The sequence below is a fragment of the Festucalex cinctus genome, chromosome 6, assembly GCF_051991245.1.
Source record: "Festucalex cinctus isolate MCC-2025b chromosome 6, RoL_Fcin_1.0, whole genome shotgun sequence".
NCBI classification, from domain to species: Eukaryota; Metazoa; Chordata; class Actinopteri; order Syngnathiformes; family Syngnathidae; genus Festucalex; species Festucalex cinctus.
Genome location: NC_135416.1, coordinates 10,777,659 through 10,796,055, shown reverse-complemented (window position 1 = coordinate 10,796,055; position 18,397 = coordinate 10,777,659). Strand labels below are relative to the sequence as shown.

At 38.8% G+C, this 18,397-nt stretch overlaps 1 protein-coding gene across 2 annotated transcripts; it reads right to left on the bottom strand.

Annotated features, from left to right (window-relative positions):
• Nucleotides 1-76: 76 nt before the first annotated feature.
• On the bottom strand, nt 77-17,236 carry kitb (KIT proto-oncogene, receptor tyrosine kinase b). 2 transcript variants are annotated; one of them, XM_077524993.1, is made up of 21 exons: nt 17,060-17,236; nt 13,766-14,041; nt 13,108-13,392; nt 11,765-11,904; nt 10,969-11,137; nt 9,752-9,941; nt 9,552-9,667; nt 9,357-9,471; nt 8,022-8,209; nt 7,597-7,703; nt 6,212-6,338; nt 5,571-5,675; nt 5,376-5,486; nt 4,717-4,855; nt 4,516-4,583; nt 4,348-4,439; nt 4,076-4,198; nt 2,853-2,964; nt 2,621-2,720; nt 2,251-2,356; nt 77-2,060 (listed from the first exon to the last, which is right to left on the bottom strand). In XM_077524993.1, exons 1-21 carry the CDS (start codon nt 17,127-17,129, stop codon nt 1,917-1,919), a joined length of 2,883 nt encoding a protein of 960 aa, XP_077381119.1. In that variant the 5' UTR covers nt 17,130-17,236; the 3' UTR covers nt 77-1,916. The 2 variants fall into 2 exon arrangements, with proteins under 2 accessions (XP_077381119.1, XP_077381120.1); XM_077524994.1 differs by having other exon boundaries at nt 4,516-4,580.
• Nucleotides 17,237-18,397: the final 1,161 nt, after the last annotated feature.

Here is an 18,397-nt window from a genome sequence, read left to right as displayed (position 1 = left end):
TAAAATATGGTATTTAAAAAATATATATAGTTGTAGTCGAGTAATTTCTGACATAAAACGGACACGTTGTTGCCTCTACCATCACTGGTACTTTCTTTATTATTACAAGTCAACAAACTGTATCAAATTGTAGGGACCTCCTCACCAGATTGTGTGCCCTCGTGACAACCAGACATAGCCAGTCAAAATCTAAAGGCACATCTCTATTGTATTTACAATGCATTCACGTGACGTGACACATCAAACGAAGAACACACACATACAAAACAATCCATCACTCAGTCCTGAACACTAAACTAAGATTAGGCCTACTCCACAAATAGCCTATGTAAATTTTTCCTCCCACTTGGCCAGTTACACTAGTCAAATATACAACTCACATGTAAGAATTGGTCACATACAGCTTCTTCTTTTCTTTTTTCTTTTTTTCTATTTTTTTTTTTCTATAAGGAGGTAATGTTTACATGCCGCTTTGACACTCAGTAGAAGACACATTAGATAGTAGCTCTGTGTTATTTAAGGCCAATTTGATGATTGTTATCACAATGAACAGATGATTTGTAGTGGAAAAGTTGCATATTAACCACAACGGTACACCAAAAAGAACATTTAGTGCCCAAAAAGCAGCTATCTGAAGGATTTAAACTGCAATTAGCGGTTCAGATTGAATTTTTCCTGCTTTGATGCTAATCTATAGCTGCAAGAGTGGGGGACACTTGTGTTATCATTTTTTATGCTAAGTTTGCTGACAAGCCACACCGGTGATTAAAGGGAACAAATGTATCCAGACTTGATGCTAAGTTAAGGTATCTACCAAGTGACTCTTACTAAGCTAATGTAGCTTTAGCAAGTGGCTTCAAACTACAGTAGAATTGAAAAATATAAACAGAATTGGTGACCTCTGTATTTACAGTTTTGATGCTATGCTAAGGTAGCTAACAAGAAGACACTTTGAGGACAAAACCATTTCCAGTGTTGGTCCTGGCTAAGGTAACTAACAAGGTGTGATTTATCAGTAACAAAAATTGAGTTTTCTGTATTTCCGTTATTAAATTAAATTAAGGTAGCTACCAAACTACTTTTGTGATTAAACCAAAAATATAGTTTGAGAGCTCTCTGTGTGTTTCAAGTTTGGATGCTAAGCTAAGATAGCTACAGTATCATGCAGCTGCTGGCTCATGCCTATTCAAACATGATCTAGTAGTCTGACAGAAATAAATCTGTAGTCAGCAACAATTGTTTCCCAAATGCATGCTTAAGATATGATCACAGGCTGGACGCCTCCCCGACACTGTTGTACACGATGGGTCGTTAGTGCTGTAAGTGCTGAAAGTCGGATCACACCGATCAATAGGACATTACTGAGAGCAGTACGGATTGTATCCAGTGTTTATGGTAGATAAGGCCTGCTACATTTATTTTTCAGTAACATTTAGATTTTGTCTCTTAAGAACATTTAAGGGTGTCAAACTCATTGTTGTCGTGGGCTACATCGTACTTATGGTTTCCCTTGTGATTATGAAAACCATAGTCACCTCATATTGGGCCCCATAAAAAGCTGCAATGGGCTGAATCTGGCCCCTGGGCCTTCAGTTTGACACCTTTGATTTAAATAACACAGCAATGTGCGTGAATACAGCCTACTCCCGTGAGAATTTAGTAGCGCATAAGTTTTGTTTATAGTATAAAACAAGCATTTTTCTTGATTTTATTAATGAAACCTATATGAAAGCTTCAAACATCTTTGAAATGATGGCAGAATCTAGAATTTCTCTGGCAAAATATAGCACAGCATGTCGGCCATGTTTGTGGAATGTGATTCTGCAGGATTCGCTGCGTATATGCAGTTGAAGATTGCTCCAGTTCAACTGTAATGTGTAACTTTTTTGTATGATTTTCTTCTGGTGAGGAGTGTTTCAGACATAGTCCATGAAGACATCTGTGGTATTCTGCAGTAAAGGCTGGTTGGGGGCCGTGGTGCTGCACACAGAGCTCAGCCTCCGTGATGGTGCCCTCTGATGGCCTGCGGGTGCTGCAGCGTTGCTCAGCGTCAGGTAAACCTGCGAGATGACAGACATAAGCTTGATTTTTATTTTATTTTTTCTGACACCTCCCCCCCCAACAAGCAAACACTCCCATTCCGCATCTCAACCTTCTGAATAAGTTGAAATATAATGAACAAAGCATCACGAGGGAAGGGCATGTGGCATTATAAGACAATCCAAATCATTCATGGTTTGCTCTACTTACATTCCGGGTATTTTCCGACAGAAGAAGCTCAGTCCTCTCGACCAGTTTTCTGAAAGAGGGTCTTTTCAAAGGGTCCTGATTCCAGCATGAGACCATCATGTCATACCTGGAGGGACATACATTCCTATTCATTATAAAAATGTAATCAACAAAATCCTCAAAATAAACAAAAATAATACAATCCTAAAATCTGATTAGGCCCCTATATATTTTTACCTTTGCTAAAATAAATAAATAAATAAATAAATAAATAAATAAATAAATAAATAAATAAATAAAATAAAATAATGGAGTAGGGATTCACTCCCCTTCTAAGTCAGTGATGATGTAAATTCGAGTGTGAATGGTTGTCTGTCTATGCAGTGCTTACATCTCAATGGGAGCAAACTCAGGCTTGCTCATCCTGTGGCCCTCTTGAATCAGTCGATAAAATGCTGAGCCCACCTGCATCCCGGGATATGGACTGTTACCTGCATCAAACACATTTAGTGTGTTATACAGTATGTTTGCATGGCATGGGATATATCTCTCTATTCACATTGCTAATAATACAGTCGCTTCTCATACATTCTACAACTGAGCCACAGTTCCAAATTGTTTACCTAGTGAGAAGATTTCCCATAGTAAGATGCCGTAGGACCACACGTCACTCTCGTATGTGTAGACACAATCAAAGATGCTCTCAGGAGACATCCACTTGACTGGAAGACGTGCCTGCATGGATGATAGGCCATATTACATTCACAATGTGGAGTGTTTTTATTGTGTGGTAATTTTCCACAGTAATGATTTCCGTAAATCGCTGGAAAAACTTTTTTTGAAAAAAAAAAAGAAAAAGATTTCCATAGCTAGTGAAAACGACAACAGATTTGCAGATTTTTTAATTGCAGGATGGAAGGGTTCCCATTTTTCATACTGATTACACCAAAAAAAGACAAGCGTTTGTGTAGATTTCTCCCCTTTTTAAATCTTTTCCTTTTTCTTCAGAGAATCAAGAAATATAATAGGAGGAAGGATAATTTATGAAAAAAGTAGAGGCGGAAGGATTATGGAAAGAAGTGATTGGAATTGGCATCCTCTCAATATTTTAACTAGTTAGTTTGAAATACACGGTGTCACTCAAGCTGGAGACAAAGAAAATATCATTGATCTACCCATTTCCAAAATCCAAATTGGAGTCATGGTCCAGCTGGAGCCTATCCCAGATAGGCTGCCTTTGGGCCAGTGTATACACTGGACTGATCGAGAGCCAATCACCGGGCACAAACAGACAAATGCTCACACTCACATTGACACCTAGGAGAATTTGTTTTTTTTTGGCGGGGGGGGGGGGGGGGGGGGGGGTGGAAAGATACTAGAGTACCTGGAGAAAACCCACACAAGCAGCACAGGGTGAACAGGCCGGAAGCAAGATTCAAACATTCTGAACTGTTAGACCAATGTGCTTACTATCATTTTATCCTGTACATGCACGGTATAAATAGTACAAAATGTTCAAAAAATAACATCTAGAAATGGTTATTTGTTATAGAGGGTTATTTGCTGTAGTTGTTTGCATGTAATGAACACTCTTAATTTTGGTAGGAGTGTAAATAACCATAATTATATTTTCTTACCGGAATATTGATTGCATTTTATTTTTGAAATTTGCATTGTAAATCGTCACTTCCTGTTTTGGGCCAACACTATTAATTTGAAGAGTAACTTCCGGTTTATAGCTGTTTGTACTTAAGGTAGCTTGATAGCGTCTGGAAAAGTTTGATGCCATGACCTGAGATGGAAGAATATAAAGAAAGACTGAAAGATTAGGACGCGCTGAACTCACATTGCCGCGGAGCACGTAACTGGAATCGGTAGTGATGTCCCGTGCCAAGCCAAAGTCACAGATCTTGGCCACCCTGCCGTGAGTCAGGAGAACATTTCTGGCTGCGAGGTCCCTGTGGATGCACTGCACGAAAACAACACAAACACAAACACGGATGTGTGTATATTGACTTTGGAACTGGTTCTGGTAGTGATAGATCATTAGCTTGTGTAAGTGTGGCTAATATTCCGGCCAGTGATTAAATCCTTAATTATGTGAACTAGCTGACTTACATTCTTTGATGTGATGTACTCCATCCCTTTGGCCGCCTGGTAGGAGAAGCTCAAAAGGTCTTCAGCGGCCAAAGAAAGCTCATCTGCATCTTCTAAAGGAGACCAGACATTATATTATTACCTAAACAAGCAATTATGGTGTGCAGTGCATGATGGGAAAAATTATACCTGACTGTGAGGACCTTTCTTTGTCTGAGGAACGCATGGGCATATATTCTGTACCCGTCACTTCTCTGCTGCACACATAATAATAATGATGATAATAATAATAATAATAATAACGCATTATGTTTATAGAGGCCTTAAAGTTCATAACATGATATGTTATGAATTGTAACATATGACATTTTGCAGTGAGTGTGAGATTACCCTGCAGGATCTGCTTGCTTGGAGACGTTGCGATAGTAACCGTCGTCCGTTTGGGAATTTAAGAAGGACTCTCTTTTTCTGCGCAGGAAGTTGAGGAGGTCGCCATAGCAACAGTATTCAGTGATCACTAAAATTGGACCTGGAATGGTGCAGAGATTTCATAAAATCAATTTGACTGCAACACAACTCAAATACTGAGATGCTGTTGGTGATTATAAGTAGTTCATTATCACATCAGTCAATTCAATAGATATGTACACTGACAAATTGGGATAATATGAAAGCTGTGTGACTAAACACCAATAAATTTAGTCAAGTCAGTATTCAATAGCTTTAAATGAGGACTTTTTATGCCAAGTGTCTTTCTACTTATTTGGAATCCATCAAGAAGCTGCAGAGTGGTCAATTCCAAGGCCCAGACAGCTAGATAATACTCCTTTACTGCGCTCATTCAGCTTCTTGTCAGGGCAGGCTGCCATTGACTTCTGTCCAATATCTGATTTCTATTAAAAGCCTAATAACTGCCTTGCATTGCAGCAAGTCAGTGCTTTTTACGCCACTTCAGACAGCCATAAAGAAATCAATAATTAAGCCAAGAAAAAGCAAAGCAAGAACGATGAAAGTTTGATTCAACTCTCTTATGTTTAAGTTCCTCTCACCTCCGACCGTGCAGGCCCCCAGCAGGTTGACGATGTTCATGTGGTTGCCGAGGTAACTGAGCACCTTTAGCTCTGACATCAGTGCCTCCTTCTCCGTGGCGTGAGCGTTGGCTGCGATGACATCATCATGGGGTTAATGTTGCAAATCAAGGTAAAAAAAAACAAAACAAAACAAAAACAACAACAACAACTTACGTTTGAGCATCTTGACGGCAACAGTCGTGACTGTGTCAGCTGAGCACAGGCCGTACGCCGTGGCCCTCACCACCTTTCCAAAAGCACCAGAACCCAGAGTTTTACCTGTGTGTTCACAAAGATGAACGTTTAACATCGTTCATATTTTATAAAAAGCATAAACCAAATTATTAAAGTGGAAGTCAACCCCCCCCAAAAATTATTGACTATATGTTCTATGCAGTCCCACTAGTCTAAATACGGTATTCTGGTGAATATTGCGTCAGAGGAATATGAGTTAAGCAGCAAAATCCAACAGTTTTTAGCAATATCAGAAGGCAGCCATTTTGCCTTTTGCTTTCAAGTGAAAATGACATCACAGTTGCTCAAATCTCAGGTAACAACCAATCACAGCTCAGCTTGAGAAAACAGGTGAGCTGTGATTGGTCTGAGCCCTGAGCAACTCTGATGTCATCTTCAGTCGACAGCAAGTGGCAAAATGGCCGCCCCCTGAGATAGATTAAAACACCTGGATTTTTCTGCATAACTCATATTCCACAAATGTAATATTAATCAGAATGTCATGTTTAGACTAGTGAGGTCACATAGAACACATTATTGTCAAGAAATGTTTAAGTTGACTTCCCTTTAAATTTTCATACCAAAGCGTAGCTTCTGTCGAGGAAACTCCCATTTAGAGTCGTAGGGAAGCTGGGTGGGGTCAAAGTAAATGTAATTGTTGCCATGGATACTCTCGATGACTTTCCACTGGATTTGGAATTTAGGTTTCTGTGTGAAACGGGAGAGAGGTAGGTTATTTACTTGATATTTATTTTCACCACAAAATACCTGTGCAGTTTAACAAAAAAAAAAAAGCTTGATTTTGATTGACATTCAGGTATTAAAAAGAATGCTATTGTTATATTTGTTCTAGTTTGCAATGACGGCTTCATACTGAGAACTGTTTTTCAAATTTTGGTTACTTCACTTAAAAATATGAGAGAGACATTATTTTATATTATTATTATTATTATTATTATTATTATTATTATTATTATTGCAAAGGAGGTTATATTTGTAATGCATTTGTTCATTGTTAATTTATGAGTGCTTTTGTTTTATTTTTACATTTTTATTAAATGGCAAACACTTAAAAATTCAGAATTTGAGCACATTCCACAACATATTTTTACTTTTGTAATGTTATGTATATATAACACAATTGTTATTTTAGTATAATATTCTGTACAGTTCTTTCATTATACAGTAGTCATTTTTTATTGGTTAGTTGGGAGACTTACTCATCTTACTATTGTCCTAAATGTTTGTTTAAAGTTTTAAAGTTTAAATTACCAAACAGTTTGTTGCCCTATAAAGGGCTCCTTTTTTTGTTGAATAGTATGAATCCTACTGAAAAAAAAAAAAGCGGGAATATGCAGGAAGTTGTTGTCGGTCAAAGTGTCCAATATGGTGCTGATTCAAATTCGACAGTCATGCAGAAAAGGACTGCAGATTACTGTACCATTTACCATCATGAATTTTATTTATTATTTTTTTAAATACAAACCATGTGTTGGATTTCTTTATATAGTACAGGTGTACATGTACCTAATATTGTAGCTGGTAATTGTATGTTTGTTTGGTCTCCCCTTATCCGCACCACGTACAATAATTTGCTCTCTGTGCACTTTACATGCTGATGTAAGCCAGTTATCTTGGAGCCTGAGTCACTGCACTGGAATAAGAGCAAGATGTCATCATGCTGTTGCAGTCGTGTGTCAATTTAATCTCTCTAATGGTTGAATGAGTCATTTCATCTTCATTAAAACACATTCATATAAAAAAATAAGAAAAAAAAGATTATATTCAGGATATTGTTTACAGATGCTGACTTTAATCACGCGTTAAAAAAGGAGTCGTGACTCATCAGGGATGAGTGCAGTTCCTTTGCAACGGCAGTTTATATTTCGTGACGCAATATGACTGATCAAAACCGTTCAAATATGAAATCATGATGTGGCATGTTGGGGTATATTTGCTTTCTTACCTGCATGTACTTATAGAGAAGCACCACCAGGATGAGGCAGAGGAAGGCGCCAGTGGCCACCATGCCAGTTAGAAGTGGGGTGAACAGTTTATGCGGGACAAGTCGCTCTGTTCGAGGAACAAAACCACAACGCATCTTTACACATAACACAAGGCCTCAGACGACCCCAGGATTAAAACAGGCAGCTGCAGCAGTGGCGTTTGTTTGTGTCCTGGATTAGCGTGCCGACACCATCTAATCCTAGCTTGCATTGTCAGCATATGCTAATCTCATTCAATCTGTGGCCAGTAACCAACACACCTGGCATGCACACACGTACGTACGGGGGTCAAAGGGTTTGTTTATGTGGTGGGGTTTATGCGATACCGTCCATGCAGTTTGTACAAACGTGTCTGTGTGTTTTAGAGATATTAACGATGTAGTACCGCTGATTGAGAAGAGCGTAAACGCTTCCTCCCGCTCTGTGGAGGCCACACACTCCAGTGTATGATAGTTGCCATGCTCCTTGCTGATGTTCAGTCGGCTCTCCACCTCACTCCTACTGAAGGTGGACTCTGTCACCATGGCGACATCCGCACTCTCCCATTGGGTGGCATTGGGTAGGTGTGAGCACCTGAGGAGAGGTTATGTGGAAGGTCATTTCTGGAATATTGCAGCCTTTAAAGCTATTCAGAAAATAGTGATCACTTGTGCTATTGACAGGTTGCAGTGAGATTTATGATGTAGTCATTTTAATTTTAATTCCAGAATTTACTGTGGGATCAGTAAACTTCTCGACCTAACCTACTCTAACTAACCTAAAATAGCTATTTACTTTACTTGATCCTTTATATTTTTTTGCTTTATACCAAGTGTGAATTTTCTTTTTTTTTCTTTTTTCTTTTTTTAAATGGATAAATCGGCCAGGTTATTGATCGATGAAAATAAAAATTAAAATGTGTATTTAAAATTGTTTATTTTGATATAATAAGATAATTATTTGATCAAATCAATGATATTATTTATACTTTAATTGCCAATTATTAAATAAAGAAAAAATATTATTATTATTAAAATTATTTACTGTGCATATAAAATTGTTCAACTCAATCAGTTATCGGAGATAAATTACTAATATAATAATAAAAAATTAATAATGAAGGCAATTTAATTAACTAATTTTAGGAAGGAAAAAAAACAAAAAACTAAATAAAATAAAAAAACTAAAAAAAAAAACGATGCAGCAAATGCTATTAGATTCTCGATAATGTAAATGCTTGATGGGCCGGATTAAATAACGGAACAGACCATATGTTGCCTGCAGGCCATACTTTACCCACCCATGTCCTGTATTTTAACTTAATTTAGCTATTAACATATTTTCTTACTCTGTTTAGCTATGTGTGACTCAATAACTGTAGGGTAGCCTACTAAACTTGGCTAGCTTGAAACAAAAATATTTGGCTAGCTATAGTCAAAAGGTGTTACTTGGTTAATTTTAGCTTATGGTTAGCTTGTTTCGCTTCATGGATGTAAAGTAATTTGGAAAACTGAAACAATAAGTTAATTTTACGGAACTAAACTATTTGGTACTTGACTTGTTAGCTTTACTAAATAAAACAACTTATTGGATAGCATTAGACAGAAAAACTATATCATTAGCTTTTGGCATGATATGATTTCATTTTGAGTAACAATTGGTTACATCTCACCAAATTTCATTTTTTGTTCAATTTTGTACAGAATGTACAGAAAATATTGATAGTGGATGCAAGTGATACCTTGTGTGGGGAACGTCACAGATGTACCAGCTGATTTTTGGAACTGGGTGACCAGCGGCGACGCACCGCACCTGACCATCGACTGGCCCTTCCTGGGCGATGATGACCGGCTTACCTTGTACAGTGAGTAGACATCATAAATCAGATTCTCCTCAAACCCGTAGGAACTGTGTTAATGCAGAAGAATTGACTTACTATTGACATATACTTGAAAGAGATGGTCGACGGATGCATCTTCATGCCTGACTGAGAATTTATAGACGCCACCTTCCGAGCCAAGTACCCTCACCAGTTTCAACTCACTAATGAACCTAAATGTAAAGTCACATGAGATTTATTATTGCGTGTGGGGGAGTGTTCTCACTCTAGAATATGACTGCATGCTACAATGATACCTGTATTTGTGTTGGTGGATCGTGATAACGTGCTCTGTGGTGTTGAGCAGTTGTTTGTCATTGTAAGACCAAGACAGAACGCTTGGGGATGGATAGGCCTCAAACTCCACTTTGAGATTCAGGCTCTCCCCTTCACGAACGCCGGCCTGGATGGGACTTGGGCGGCTTAACATGGTAATGAAGCCCCTGTCTGTACAACATAGACAGTCAGAGTTGTTCATTTAGCAACAATCTACAATACTATCTTGTAGTGCCTTCTTGTTCCATTTGAAAAGCTTAAATGGTGGAGTGGGGTTGTGTAGGGACAAGTTGGTGCAGTTGAAAAGTGTCCAATCAAATAACTTTTTAATTTAATTCCTGCTCTGTGTGCAGCCCCTAGGCAGCATATTTGCATAGCATGTGGTGATTTTAACGATATGTGGTGATTGCTATTATAGGCTATTAAATTATTTTGTAAGATGAGCATTCACACGCAATTTATAAAGCAATTTCAATTTTTGGTCTTACAGTTGTACATCACTGGGAATATAAAATAAACCACACTGCAGTCATATCCAGGCATGTTTAATGGATGAAATTAAAGAGCCGTTAGCTTTTTCAATTCAATTTAAAAAAATGTGCCTTTCGTCATCAGGCTTATGAGTCCAGTTAGTGGTGTGCCAGAAAAAGCCGCTCCTGCTGTATTAGGAGACTGTTTTGTAGCGTGTGTTCTGTCGTTTTATTTGCTTCTAAAACATGGCACCACCTTGCCTTGGTCTTGTCAACAAGTCATGTCTTAACATGTCCACAGACGCTGTTATGGGTGCTCCTTAGGAAACTTTGAAATGTGGGATTGGATGTTTCTTTAGGGCCCCTGATTTGCATACTATGCAAATGAAGGAGAACTTTTGAGGCATTGGGTTTAGTTTATTTTTGGTTGGTAAGAAGTCTCCATATATGGAACCCATGGAGAAGAAGTATTGGCTGGTGCACAATTCAAGTGGATGACGATCATGACATCATATCGATACTCGTTTTAACAGCTCCTTTAGGGCAGTGACATTAACCATTCTATAGGGTTACAGAAGAGGTCAGATTGCTTCAGAGTGCTTCCAGACCGTGCAATATGTTATGATGTATTGTATCAATCATGCTTTTATTGGAAATTCCATAACTCGATGCAATGATGTAATACCATCTCAGTGGATTTAGTACTGTAAATGTGCTTTAATGCTTACCGCAGACATCCAGGTGCAGTGCTGTGGAGCTTCCGCCTCTTTCGTTGTGGGCCGAGCAGCGGTACGTCCCCGAGTCCGTTCGCTTTACCGAGCCAATCGAGAGCCGGGAGGCCCGTTGATAACCTCGAGAGCCGGGCAGGATGTGTGAGGTGTGCGCTTCATCGGGATGCTGCGGGCAGCCAACGACGGCAAAGTTAAGTGTTGTTTCGTCTTCCGCTCACATTCACCATAATACGAATTTTTACTACTGGAAACATGAGAACAAGGAGTACTACAAACCACACACAACTATTTAATCACTCTGTAATTGATTTAGCCTACCAAATATCGAGAAAAACTTTTTTTTATAGGACTTTGATGGAACTTGACCTTAAGGTAATTACCCAAGGTCATTGAATTTGTTGATGTCTCGGTGCCTGATCTAATGAAATTCCCTTTGGGCGTTTCTGACTTGTCACATTACATGAGAATGTGATGGATGTGACCTTTGATCGTCAAAATCGAATCCCTCTTGACACTGAATAATGCCTTGAGTGTATTTGAAGAAACTAGAGCATTCTTTGGTTTTCAGGACATGAATATGGAACGTAGAGACATAGAAAACAGATGCTATGTGGTGGGCAGTTTTGAAGTTGTCCGAAAACCGTTCTAGCTATGCTGTGAAACAAACATTTTAAATCTGTTTTAATCACATCATATACAAAATAAGAGAAATAAGGATCCTATTAATGAAACGACAAAAGTCATGTGTTTCTTTAGAGTAACTACTTGCCACCATGGTTGATATAAAACTCACCGCCGTTGATGGATAATCCCACTTGACATTAAAATCTGGGTTGACGTTGGAGGAGCTACAAGTAAGCTCAAACTTCTCTCCTTTCCGCAAGATAACCTTATCCCGTTGTGACAATGTGATGACCGGAAGCACCTCTGGAACTGCATAAAGAAGTGCAAAAGGACATAATAGCCTCAAAAAGGCATTTTTAAAAAAGTCATTAGTTTTCCTGAGACCATTCTTTTTAGTCATGTGCAATTCATGGATTGATTGAATTGACATAACTCATCTGAATAGCAATGAAAAATTTTGCAATCAACTAAGAGACTCTCAAGTGTGTCATCCTCGTTTCTTCATTTGGAAATAAATGAACATACACGCACATGCATACACATACCGAATAATATTTGCATGTCCATAGCCTTAGGCACACACAAACGGCATGATTTACTGCTTTCAATAAATGTCACTGACGTCACTAGCGGTTGTGTTTGACAAAGGTTGTCATAAATCTATTTAACCCAAATGCCACCTTCATGCACTGTTAGAAAGCTTTGTTCAGCATGGCATGTTCTGTTAATCCCCGTGTCCTTCACCACAACCACGTTTTACTCTCTCTCTCTCTCGCCATCACTCAAGGAGACCAATAACTCTACCCATCATGTCTGTGTTTGGACATTGTGATGCTGTGCAGGGATAACAAACATGAAGGTCAGCCTTTCATTCGACAGCAACATTTAGTATTGGGACAATTGAGAATGTGAATGTTGTGGATGCAAGTTATGCATCCAGGAGGTACTTTATAGTCATTATAGTCAGTTGAGTGTATGTGTCTAGGATAATAGTATCAACATTCAGACTATTAACTCATTTTCCCCAAAAAACATATAAATATGTTTTATTTTTAATGTTTTAAGTGTCCCATAGACATATTTATGTTTTGTTTTTTGTTTTTTTTAATGTTTTTTCTCTTTAATGCTAGAGTATACAAAAGGTTTTGATGCAGCCTCTCAACTGCAGAGAACGGGTGAAGCAATGATAGTAATTACAAAAACGGCCAGCAGGTGGCAGCAGAGTATAAGAAATCAACCAGGGTAATGATGAAAACAGGCTGTTTTCCCCACAATTCTAAACAGATTTGTGAATAATGATGAAACGTAGCTATATTCTAATGCTAATTGCTACAAAACGGAAACAGATAGAAATGTAATATTTTTCCTGATGAATGAAGAGACTCTAATCTTTCTTCTGGTAGGTTCCATGTTTTTATAGCAATCGAACACAATATTATGTGGGCCTTGCAAAATCAGTCAAAATCTAGGTAGATTTCAAATCTGTGGGAAACACTGATGGAACTTGTTTACCTAGCCGCACATCCACGGTGTATTGGCTCGATGTCACTTTCTCCTCCCCAAGCTGTCCCACGCACACGTAACAGCCTTCAAACTCCTTGCTCGCATTGCCGATGATGACACCCTGCTCGTGGTGAGTCCAGTAGCTCATGGCGGAAGGCAAAGGTCGCCCATCGCACGTCTGCAGAGCCAGCAGCATGACTTCCGGGTTGGTCACGAGACAGGGGATGGTGCAGTTCTCGCCGGCGCGCACCAGGATGACGTTGACCATGGTGCGCTGGAAGGCATTGACAGGGTCTGTAAAACATGGAGGGTTCACATGCATGAGGCTGTGAATGCAAGTCAAATCAGTTTTATTTGGGTAGGGCCAGTTCACACTCGAAGTTATCGCTCATTGTCAGGACTCGCAAGGCTGTCTCCTCGACAATGAGACCAAGTTTTTTGGAGTAGCTGACTGGGACCAAGGACACAGACTTACAGACACTTCACTTCATATGTGCCTGTTTGCTGAAATCCATACAGTGCTCCCCTCATAGGAGCGTAGTCTGGGACTGGATAGAGGGGTTAAGCATCGGGAGGAGGGGCAAGAAAATAATGGGCACAACAGCCACATCAGCACTAGTAACAATCCCACAATGACAGCAACAATGGCAAAACCTCCAACACCCACCTTTCACATATACGTAGATGGACGAGCTCTCCAATGTACTGTTATTGATGCACACGTAGCGGCCCATGTGGTAGGCCTGCACCGCCGGCACCTTGACAACAGCCACGCCGCCGTCTTCCGCCTCCCCCTCCAGTCGACGAGCATTCTCCCTCTGCCACCTCAACCTGGATGTGGCGCCAGACGTGGTGGCATTGTCATGGCAATAGAGCTCCAGCCTCCCTCGCTTGGGAACAACTATGTGAGGCCCACCGGGAGAGATGACAGGCTTGCACCATCCTGCAATGAAAGACAAAGGGTGAGTCTTAACACGCTCACACGTTTTGGGATATCTTTCCATTACACCTGCAAGTTGGGAAAATGGAAGGAAGTCTTGATTTAGTTCTACACTTGGAGCTATAACAGCTGTTGCTCTTCGAGGAAGACTTTCTACAGAATTGCCATTTTTGGCATATTCATCCAGAATAACAGAGTGTATGTAATAATACTATACTCTTAAAAATGGAGGGATATTTAGCTCTGCGTGACATATCAAGAAGCACCTAAAGTACTCTGAAACCTTTATAGGTGAATTTAATTTGAGTTTCTCTAAAAGTTTGAATGCACACGCTCTCTGTTGAGCGTTTCTGTTCTCTAACAAAGAGCTGAACAGATAAATTCACAGCAGATTGTGCAAAAATGACTGAATCATTATCACCCAGGATCTGAATATCGCAAACCTTTTGTCAGTACATCAAAGAAAAACGTCACAAAAAAGTATGAATACTGAAGTAATGCCTCAATATGCTCAAAGTTTACTTTGTATGAAATCTGGGCTAGCTGATATAAATACAGGAAGCCGTGACTTAGCCTGTTGTGTGAATGGCAACAGGTGGTGACACAGATTCATTGTATCTCCTGCCAACCCATGGAAGAGCATTTCATTGTTTTGCTTGCTTTATTGCTGGCGTAGATAGATGAACGAACATATATATATATATATATATATATATATATATATATATATATATATATATATATATATATATATATATAGTTTGTAGTAAAAAAAAGAAATTAGGACCTATTAAATAAAATTAGAGGCTAAATAAATACAAATCAAGTTTACATTTTAAAACTATTATTATTATTATTATTATTATTATTATTATTATTATTATTATTATCACATAGCGAGTACCTTATCTTATGGGCTACTTTTGTCAATATAAGATAATGAGGCTGGAATTATGTTGTCATTGGTTTATTGTAGTGGTTCCTGTAACTGACTTTCATACGGCTTGTGTGGGCTCAATTCCCATTCAATGTGGCATTCACATTCCTCTTGTGATTGACTCGTGTTCGGTCCAGGATGTAGTCTTCCTTTGGCCCTAAATCAGCTGAGATGCCAGGACCATAAACCAGATACTGTAAGTGTTTTAGAAAATGAATGCATTGTTGTTCATAATGATTTGTGCTAAAGTTGGAATCAAGTTTTGACAAAATTTATGAAGCAGTGAGCCTTTTGCATAAGGGTATATCTATTTGTGTATGTATACTGCGATTGGTTGGCAACCAGTCCAGGGTGTCCCCCGCCTACTGCCCAGAGCCAGCTGAGATGGGCGCCAGCAGCCCCCGCGACCCTTGTGAGGAATAAGCGGTCAAGAAAATGGATGGATGGATGGATATATATATATATATATATATATATATATATATATATATATATATATATATATATATATATATATATATATATATATATATATATATATATATATATGATTTTGTATTGGTGTCAACTCTCCCTGTCCTTTCTTTTACTCCTTTCTGCTCCGAGTTGGTTGTCCGTGAAGGAGCTTAGTATGTGGAGCTTTGAATTGCCCAGCAACAAGGAACCATGTGACATATTCAGGAAAAATTCTGCGATATTGTCCGTGTGCGATGTATGTTGCCATTGGATAATGAAATTGGAAATAAAGGAACAGTTGGAGAGTACTGCAGTTTTCCTGGTAGCTAAGTTAATGTTGACATGTTACTAAAATTAACAAAGCTGAGAGAACAAAGCAGAGTACAATACAGTAAATACGGGGCTTAATGTGATGATTAAATAGCATGTTTTGATTGGCACAGAGCCACTGAAGATATCTAACCAGCGTTGCTTCATGGAATAATCAATAAGTATGAGCTGTCTTTAGCTGAGTAATCATGACCTCAGGCCACTAAAATCGTTCCATAAATATATATGTCTAACATTTCCATCTTAGTTTACTACCACCGAGAGCTTTTCTCACTGCATGGGCACCTTTTCAAGAACACTTCACGTGACTGTTGTGCCTTCAGGTCCAACCGAACCAAGCTCCCAAGGACAAAAACGGGCACATTTCTGAAATGTCAACATCCAGTTTTCCTTCTGGTGCAAAGCAAATGTTTTGCCTTTTACGCAAGAGTAATGAAATGTCACGGGACGATGCCTCATAGCTTTGTTTGCATTGAAACGTCTTGTGCGTTGAGATCTTTGTTTGCTTTACTCAGCGCAAGTATTATTTCAGTTTGATGAATAATTGATTGGTTTCTAACTGACAACACAGACACCTGTTGCCCGGCGGGAGAAGACGCAACCCCCCCCCCCTTCTTTCGCCTCCTCCAATTCCTCTATGGTGGTTATGCAAATAAGGACCGATACGATCTGTAAACCTGAGCTCACAGGCTGACTTAAACTGCACCGTTAAACTTCAGCGGATTCCCAGGAGCAGTGTTTAACATTTCCTTCAGGATCATGATGACTTTCCACTCAACTTTGTGGAGGGGTGGGGCATGGGACCAAGAAGAGGCTTTTAAATTTGGGTTAATTTTGGTGATGATCCAGATGAAGCACAAAGCTATTTTACCTTTGCTCCATAATATATTTTGTCACTTTTTCCTTAATTTCACAATAAATAATCTATCAATATTAATGACAAATTTTAGGCACATGGAGGAAAACAAGCATCTAATGTATAAAAGGTGTAAATTTCGATCTAAATGTATGTATTAATTGGCCTTAAAACCTAATGTCATATACATTATATTCAATGCTGATGATTTGATCTTATAAATCCAACAGGTCCAAGTAATCCCCAAATATTTAAACCCCCGAACAACAGTTTACAAGAACAATATGTGTTTAATATATTCACAGCAAAGAATTGTAAAACTGTAGCCCGTAGGCAGTATCTTATTTTGAAATGACTTGGTCAGAACCATCAAAAAGGCCAAAATGGTAACAATACTGCCTCCGGGTTTTAAAGAGTAAGTGAAGGGAAGTGTGTTTCCTACCTGTCAGTGGTATGAAAATCAAATGTGATGCAAGAACAATCCACAGGCATGCCATGCTGAAGTTTTCCATCTTGGCTCTACTCCATGTGTCTTATGACATCCTGTACAGTCACAATAAAGCTCCAAACGGGATCCAACGTAGCAAGAACAGATCTATTCTAATGTAAGCAAGAGCTCTCTGTGATGGATACAGTGGCTATTAAAGTGCACAGTCCTGAGCCTCTCCTCCTCACTACTCCCCTCCCTCACTTGGGCACCTCCTCCCAGTCCCGCATTGGCTGGAGGCGCGCCAAAAGTGATGAGAGCCGCATTTACTGGAAATTTAGTTGACAATTTCCAGCCTGTACGCATGATTATGAAAAAGAATACGCAAGAACTGGTCCAACTGTTTTGTCTTGTGCTAATTTGCTTTGAGGAGTTTAATGTGCTAAATGTGACTGCCACTTCTCACACTTGAGTGCTGCCTGCTGCGATGCTGAGAGCTCATTCTGTCGCCAATGGCGCCACTTTCTGCCTTCACATAGAGAATAACATTCAGTTTCGCCAATGACTTAATAACATTTTTATTATGGTGGGTTTAATTGAAAGATATTGCCAATATGTTGACACCTGTATATAATAATAGTTTTTAGTTATTTAGATTACTGTACCATGTATTTTTTTTTTTTTTTAGTAGTAGGCCTATGTTAATTTAGTTAACAGTGACAACTGCCAAGTGGGTGGAAATGTTTGCATTAGAATTTTTTTTCCCCCTGTGACAGTTTGTTTCCTTTAGGGTAAAAGTTGTGTGTATGCCTAATGTAATGAGATCCAATGCAAGAGCTGTATAACAAGCTGCCATGATGAAGATAAGAATACTGTTTATGGTTTCAGAAGTAATAATTATAACAAAAAAAGACCCTGAATATGTCCATCAAAATGGAACATTATTAAAAGGATTTTAGATGGATAATTTTCAATGTTGTTTAATAAACTTTTGTTTCCTATTGATGTAGCTGTTGAATTTCAATTGTGCTCAGTCAGACACTATTTATTTGTTTGTTTGTATCTCCAAATTTTGAGTTATATTTAAAGGGTAAGTCCATGAATTTCTTGACAAAAATATGTTGTATGCACCTGCACTAGTCTAAAAATGACATCCTGTTTATTAATATTCCGTTTTGTGGAATATGAATTAAGCAGTAAAATCCACCTGTTTTTAGCCACCTCAGAGGGCGGCCATTTTGTTACTTGTTGTCTACTGAAAATGACAACACACATTTTTTTTTTTTGCCCAGGGCTAAAGTTCAATCATGGCCTACGTATTTTCTGAATTTGGTCATGTGATATTGGCATGCT